General features: G+C 41.1%; 1 protein-coding gene across 1 annotated transcript in view; it reads left to right on the top strand.

Annotated features, from left to right (window-relative positions):
- The window catches only part of LOC113952776 (deleted in malignant brain tumors 1 protein-like), an 18,128-nt gene extending 13,673 nt beyond the window's left edge, over positions 1-4,455 (top strand). The window contains exons 10-16 of the mRNA XM_027655197.1: positions 153-166; positions 210-239; positions 1,299-1,449; positions 1,735-1,946; positions 2,185-2,357; positions 2,857-3,245; positions 3,855-4,455. Of these exons, the coding sequence (XP_027510998.1) occupies positions 153-166; positions 210-239; positions 1,299-1,449; positions 1,735-1,946; positions 2,185-2,357; positions 2,857-3,245; positions 3,855-4,140 (1,255 nt within the window). The 3' untranslated portion in view covers positions 4,141-4,455. The remainder of the gene's footprint in view (positions 1-152; positions 167-209; positions 240-1,298; positions 1,450-1,734; positions 1,947-2,184; positions 2,358-2,856; positions 3,246-3,854) is intronic.
- Positions 4,456-7,626: the final 3,171 nt, after the last annotated feature.

Genomic DNA, 7,626 nt, shown 5'->3' with positions numbered 1-7,626 from the left:
AACTGTGGGCACGTGGAGGATGCCAGTGTCATCTGTGCAGGTGGGTGAGCAGTGAAGGCAGCTGAGTCTCCTGTGGAGCTTATAGCCTAGCCCCAGTGTCCCCATCCCCTCCTCCCTGTGTGATCCCCATCCTGATGCCCTGTGTGCCCCAGAACCTTTCTCATGAGCAACACATTTCACTTGTGTTTCTTCTTCCTTCACACTCACAGCTCCTGTGGCCACCACACCATCTCCATCAGGTAATGCTCTTCTGTGTCTCTTCTCACCTTTCTAATTTGTGGGCTGTCTCCCTTTAACACATTTTTTTTTTAATTTGCCTTTTGCCTCTGTGACAGTATCACTTTAATCTTGTGTGGTGATTCCTTAGTGCAATCTAAGGCACTTCTGCTTGCTAGAGCTGTTACAGTCTCTTTTATATTTTTACCTTAGAAAGTAGATTTCAGATTTAGAGCTTGACCATTCACAGTTGAAAATAATATGAAAATGATTTTTGCTAGAGCCTGTCCAATCTGATCAGAGGAAGAGTCACTGTCTGGGTACAGCTGATGATCCCAAGCTTGGAATAGTTTGTGAATCCCAAAATCCTGAGGCAGGGAGGCATGTATTATACTGGTGTGTCTCTGCGCAGGACTATAAAATGGGTTGCCACCTCTACCTGTCTCATCTTGTAGCATTTAAGTTCAAAGCTTGTATTCACCTCCCTACAGAAGAGCTTATAGGATTATCTGTGTGTTTAACAAGAATTATGTAATTCATGCTGGCAGGAACACCAAAGCTTTTTGCAGCTATGTTTATAGGAGAAATGAGTTATATTTAAGACTTTCTCCAGCAGCCTGGAGTGCTTATTTCAGTCTAAGATCATAAAATTATGGAGTTTCCTAGAAGACTTGCAACTTATTTACCCTCCAAAGTCCTTAGGGGAATAAAGAGAAGCAGCAGAGTAACTGAGAAGAGGGTGTTTGTTGAGGAAGGTACTTCCATTTAGACTGCCATGACACCTCCCAGAATCAGACCCTGGCTGTGAAAAGCAGAACAGACTAGAGCAGAAAGCATCAAGGTGTTTCCAGCCCATCCTGAAGAGGGTAGTCTGACACCACAAATGTGACAGGGAATTCCAAATCCAACACGAAAGCAAAGCTAAAGCAAAAAACAAATATTTGTTTTGATTTGACTTACACGGAATATCACCCACAGTCAGCAGGGGACCTGCTTTTCCACAGCTACAGGTGAGATGTACAGCTCAAGTGCACTTTTGCAGATGTTACTGTAAGTAAATTCTCTTCCATTTCTTTCTGCAGCACCTTCTTTCTGTGGCGGCTCAATCTCAGATTCCTCTGGGGTGCTGCAGAGTCCCCACTACCCTGGAAGTTATCCAAACAACGCTGACTGCGAGTGGCAAATCCAAGTCGAGAGCAATTTCCGTGTTACCCTCACATTTAGAGATATTGCGTAAGTAAAAACACTGATTCCCTGCACAAATAACAAAGTCAGAACTTATTTGAGAGGTTTGAAAAACAGGCAACCTTCCCAGTTTGAAAGATACTTTCAGTAAGATCTGGCTGCCAGAAGACCAGATCAAAATCTAAATTGCTGTGGTATTTTTTGCTCAAAATTTTCTGCTACGGCTACATACAAACCAAATTAAACCTCTCCTGAAGGATTTTATCCCATCTTAGGCAGTGAAATCAGAGTTTCTGGAATGGGCTTAACAAGGTGCTGATGTTTGTTCACCAGGATGCAAAGCAGCTCATGCCAGGATGACTACATTGAAGTCTATGATGGGCCTCGACACTCTTCCCCACTTCTTGGGAGACTTTGCTCTGGTTCCTTCCCCACATACGTGTCCTCTTCGAACATGATGACCGTTCGCTTTCACAGTGACTCTAGATACTCCTTCAGAGGCTTTCAGGCTCACTACTCCTCCATCCCAGCAGATCACAACACCAGTAAGTCCTCAGCTGGTGTTTCTCAACAGACAAGCTTACTTATTGCTTTTGTTTGCAAAATAAGTATTTGTGTAAATTTAAAATATTTGTGGAAATTGAATGATGTGTGTGAAACACCATGGGTTGGGGTGTGAACTGCCTGACTTCTAAATTAAGAAAACAACACTTAGCTCGATTACAACCTTTAATCATTAACAAATTCCTGAAGTCACTAATATATTGTACCTCCTTCTGCCAGCCCTTCTGTGCCTGCCAGACTACATGCACGCAGTGGTGAGCAGGGACTATCTCCAGTCCCAAGGCTACTCAGCCCAGATGGTCACCCTGAACGACAATCGCTGCAGACCAACCATCACCCCACAGGAGGTTGTGTTCAACATTCCCTACGACGGCTGCGGGACGACACGAGAGGTATGGGCACCAGGGTGGGCTCTGAATTGCAGAACCCACTGTGAGAAGAGTCACAGAAAGGCCACAGTGGCCAATGAGACCTGGAGGTCTAACTGTTCTAGCTTTTCGAGCCTTAGGGAATATCTGTGCTTAATAAGAAGGAGCTTCTAGGGAGGAAAGCATGGGAGAGAGCTACGTGAATTTTCGGTGATTTAAAATAGATGCAGTCCTGTAAGTGCACAGGATTGGGATGCCTGTGTTCCACACAACTCGGGTTTGTACAGATGTTCAATGAGTTGGTTCTGCCTTGGGTTTAACAGAGTTTTTCTCCACTGAATTCTGCTTAATTACGTACAATTTACAATGTGTGAGCAGAAAAGACCAACATCAAGCTCCTTGATTTAAAGTGTGTAAGACGAACCCACAATTTTAAAGTGCATATTTAAGCTTATCAAACCTTAGAACTTACATGGAACGTGACAAAAATGCAATTCCTCATTTTAAATTGCGCATTAAACAGGAGAACAACGACACAATCAACTATTCCAACACAATCAAAGTTGCATCTTCTGGGTACATAATTAAGAGGAAAAAGAACATCAACTTGCATATCAGTTGCAAAATGCTGCAGAAGACATGGATGCAAGTGATGTACACTGCTGAGGACACTGTGGATGTGAATGAATATCAGTTTGGAAGATATGACATGAACATCACCTTTTATGATTCCTCGGCGTTCTCGCGGCAAGTGCGCGACTCCCCGTACTTCATTGACTTGAACCAGAATTTGTACCTTCAAGCTTGTCTTCACAGCTCAGACCCAAACCTGAAGGTGTTTGTGGACACGTGTGTGGCATCGCCTGATCCTCGTGACTTTCACACTCTGGCCTATGACATAGTCAGGGACGGGTAAGAACTCTATTCAAGCTGTTAGAAGCACACCCGTAATCTGCATTTATTTAAAAGAACAGAACCAGTCTGAGTCTGGTTACAACAGGCTGCTAAAAGGGGTCTTTAATTTTTTTTATTTTAACAGTACGAGCCTGGAAATAAGAAGTTACATTTAGACCTTACTAACATTTCTTTTCAATTACTTCGTCTTTGTCCTATAAGCAAAATTCGAAGTAGTGGGAGTGACGTAAATGAGGCAGTGAAAACTGGCAGCAGGAATCTGTAGTTCTGGGAGTTTAATGTTTTAGTAAAACTTGGTCAAGCATTACACTAACTTTTTTATGCTTCACACAGCACAGCTATTAGTAAGGGTCTGCTCTTCCTTCTTCTTTAATTGCCCTCCTCTTGGGAAAAAAAAAAAAGAAGACTTGTCAATGCTCTAGCTCTTTCATAGGACTTAAATAAGTCTATATTTTTAAAGTCTATCTGCTGTGAAAGTTGCATTTTTATACCTTTGTTTTTAGTATCTGACTATGATATAGTTCAGTTTTAATCTATTGTATTTTTGCAGGAATGTGCACCTGTGCATCCATGAAGAGTAACTACTTTTTTTTCGTTCCTTTCTAGGTGTCCCAGAGATTCTTCCTATGCCACGTTCTACTCCCCTTCCAGCCACTTTGCTCGGTTCAAATTCAATGCCTTTGAGTTCATCAGCCGCCACCCCTCGGTGTACCTCAAGTGTGAGCTGATGGTCTGTAGGCTTGGGGACTATTCCTCCCACTGCTACCGGGGCTGCACCAGGAGGTCCAAGAGAGACACGAGTTCTGTCGAGGAAAAAGTGGACGTGGTCGTTGGGCCAATTCGACTCCGAGAAGGGGCTGCTCAGAGTGGGAGTATTACTAAAGCCAAATAAATTTCTCTCACGTTTGCTGTAAGGTGACTTCAGGCTCCAGGAAAAGCCATAGCTCTGCATTTCTGACACCTGTCACTGCAATCTGCTTTTGCCCAACTTCTCCGTAAAAAGGAAGCTATCAGCTCCTTGCAAACCCACTATTTTTACCTGCATATTTAAAATGTATAACTGCTTTGGCTGCCCAAAAGGGGAGATTGCCTATAACCCATTTTAGTGCTATGACTCCTTGAATTGAATTAGTTCCAATCTGCTTGTGTAATGGCACCTGGGGACATGGTTTAGTGGTGGACTTGTCTGTGCTAGTTTAATGGTTGGACTTGGTGATCTTAAAGGTCTTTTCTAACCTAAATGATCCCATGATTCCATGATGGTCAGCTGGGAGCAAACACCCAGCCTCCTTGAGAAACACTTCATTCCCTCAGTTGTCTTCTGCTTATGAAGTTGCTTTTAATGCTAAATTTCTTGGTGAAACAATAATGGGACTGTGCTTATTTAATGCAGAGATTTCCAAGCTAAAAGTAATCTGTTCTGTGAGCAGTGTAATTTATAATCAAAAGGAGGAATGTTTACAAAGAAATAAATCTATTTTGTCTTCAAATTAATGTCTCTGTGCTTAAAGTACAAACAAATGTTTTACTGTGTTGAAGAGTGTGGTCTGTTGGATTAAAAATTCCAAGTGATGGAGTATTTGACTTTCCAATATTTGACATTCTGCCCATCAGCTGTGTTTTGAAACACTTCTACACGATGTTTTGAAGAGGTGTGAGGTACCTCTGTCTTCTGTAAGTGTTCAGCACAGCTACAGCAAGGAATTTTAATGGAGTTAAACTGTAAAGGGTGGGTAAAAAATTAAATAAAGTTTAGCAGGAAAAGAAAAAAAAAATCCAAACAACACAGGGAAGGCCTTGAAATACTCTCTGATTCCTCACTGATGGTAGAGGTGTTTGCAAAGCTAAGAAGCAACAGAGCACAGAAGTCATTGTGCCACCTCCTCCTTCATCACAGGGGCTGCTGCTCAACCAGAGCATCAAAAGCATCAAAAAGATGGATAATACCAACAGACATTTCTCCACCTTGCTGAAACAATCCCTTCTCATGCTTAAGGAGACTCAATATTGAAATCAGCACCACCACAGAAAAGGCTTCCCACAATGTCTGTCCTCAGTTTTCACTGTCTCTGGCCAAGACCAGGAGTTCTTGTCCCATCCCTGCTGGTCATGGGGAGGAATTTTCTCTGCTTTCTTTTTAGGTGCACTTTTTAGCTGAAAACTGATATTTTTCCCAGGAAGTTTTCACTTCTCTAGAGTGAATAAATCCAAATTCAAAACGTGTTTTGTTAAAGATGTTTGCTGGATCACACAATCTGATATAAAGGCTTGTCAAATCAGTTGGTAGCCTTCCCACTGACACACATCCTGAACCAGGTAAAACCATAAATCTCATCCAAGAGATCAATTCTCAGCCAGAAGTCATTTCAGGTCTTACCAAAACATCATTTAAAAGTTAAAAGACATTTCATATCTGCTTTCCAGAAGGGTTTTTCTTCAATTTTTATTACTTTTGGCTGCTGATCACAAAATTATTTAATTTTTTTTCCCCCTACATGGTTGTATGCTTTGTGGTTGTGAGGAGTTTGACTTCTCAGGACTTACCCAGCCTTTCAGAATGTCTTGTGTGCATTCACAAATCAGACTGAAATATGCTGGAAATGCAAACACCCAAATCCCACATAAACATTTATCACCGGTGCATGAAAACATGAAAAGCAAGACCTGAGATTTTTGCCTTTCATGTCCTGGTTAAAAATACAAAGGATTAAAGCCAAAATGTAAACTGAATTAGCTTATTTGGCCTTTTGTTTTGGTTTTTTGTTTATTTTGTCTGGGATCAGTGTTATGCCAATGTCATAGTGACGTTGGTGCCTGCAAGCACAGGGATGTCAAGAATCAGGAGCATGTGGTTTTTAAATGATCTTTCTGGGTGCTGCTCATTGTTGTCACCTCCTCCACCCTCAGAGAAGACACACCATCCACCATTTGGCAGCTTTTTACTCTGAATAACCATATGATTTTGGTATTAGATTACCTAATTTCTTCCTAGTGTGCCTGTCATGACTGAAACATGTAGTCTGTACTTGTTCACCCAGCAGTATGTACTCAGCTAACCATGTCAGCACCAACTAAACACATTTTCAGCATCATGAGAAAATCCCTTACAAGTGTCAACCTAATGACTGAATTACACCACTACCCCAGTTTTGGTTGGGATAGAGTTAATTTTCTTCCTGGTAGCTGGTACAGTGCTGTGCTTGAATCCCAATTTGGTTTCAAATACACACATAATTTTTTCGGAAATGATTGCACAGGGTCTATGGGTTACCAAAGTTTTGTTGTTCCCAGTGTTACAAGGACACCTATTTGGCCAGCACTGGGTTTGAAGCAAAGCTCAGAAACAAAGTCCTTGTTTGCTTGTTTGTCTGCTGAATTTCCTGTGCTTTGCTGTCCTGTTTATCTTTCCATTCTAATTTTGGATTATGAAGCAGATAATTCAGCTCTGCAGTCCTCCTTCCCAGGAACCCACTAGAAAAATATTTATAATTGGCTATAAATAAACATTGTTTTGTTTCTGCATCTCATAGATAGCAAGTAGATTAATCTTTCAGTTGTTAATAACAAATCTTCATGCAGACTGAAATTTAAAATAGCTGATTAGAGTTTGCAGGGTAGGTGCAAGAAACATGATTTTTCTTGCTTTTGTGAATTTCCCCCCATCCTTTCTCACAGAATCCCATAGATATTCATTGACACCAAGCTGAATTAAGCAGCTAAGCATAATCTTCTGCCCATAGTTCAGGCTTAGGAGTCCTTTAATGCCTGAGCCCAAAACCTTGTACCAAATTCCAGTTAAATGACTAAAGTAATACACTCTGGAGATCACTTCACTTGACTCATAATTTAATTTTTTTTTATTAACTTCATCAGACTCACTAACTCACCATCCAATTTTAAGAGGGTTGTTCTAGGCTCTACCTTGAAAGGGAAATTAGGCAGAGAGCACTGCAGCTGGGCTGCTCAGTTTTCTACTGTGCTTAATAAACTCTGAGGAAACAGCATTTCTTGAGACTGACAGGCCACTTCTTTTCATTTGTGACAAGTTCCACATAAAAAGAATTGCAGTCCTTTGCTCTCTAGCACCTCCAAACCCAAGAACAGGGTTGTTTTTTTTTTTTCACACTTCATATTAAATGCCTTTTGTTACCAGCAGAATATATTTTCCTTATTTATTTGCTTTTTGTTATTTTGGTAGTTTATGTATCATATATTTATTTATGTTACTATTTATTTGTGGAGATTTGTTTATAATTATTATTTTATGTATTATTTATTAACCTGGCACAGGTTGTCCAGAGAAGCTGTGGATGCCTCATCCCTGGAATTATCCAAGGCCAGGTTGGACGGGGCTTGGAGCAACCTGGGCTGGTGGGAG

This window comes from Corapipo altera, unplaced genomic scaffold, assembly GCF_003945725.1.
Source record: "Corapipo altera isolate COAL_440 unplaced genomic scaffold, ASM394572v1 180, whole genome shotgun sequence".
Taxonomy (NCBI): domain Eukaryota; kingdom Metazoa; phylum Chordata; class Aves; order Passeriformes; family Pipridae; genus Corapipo; species Corapipo altera.
The sequence above is the reverse complement of the archived record's forward strand: the minus strand, read 5'-3'. Positions and strand labels throughout refer to the sequence as shown.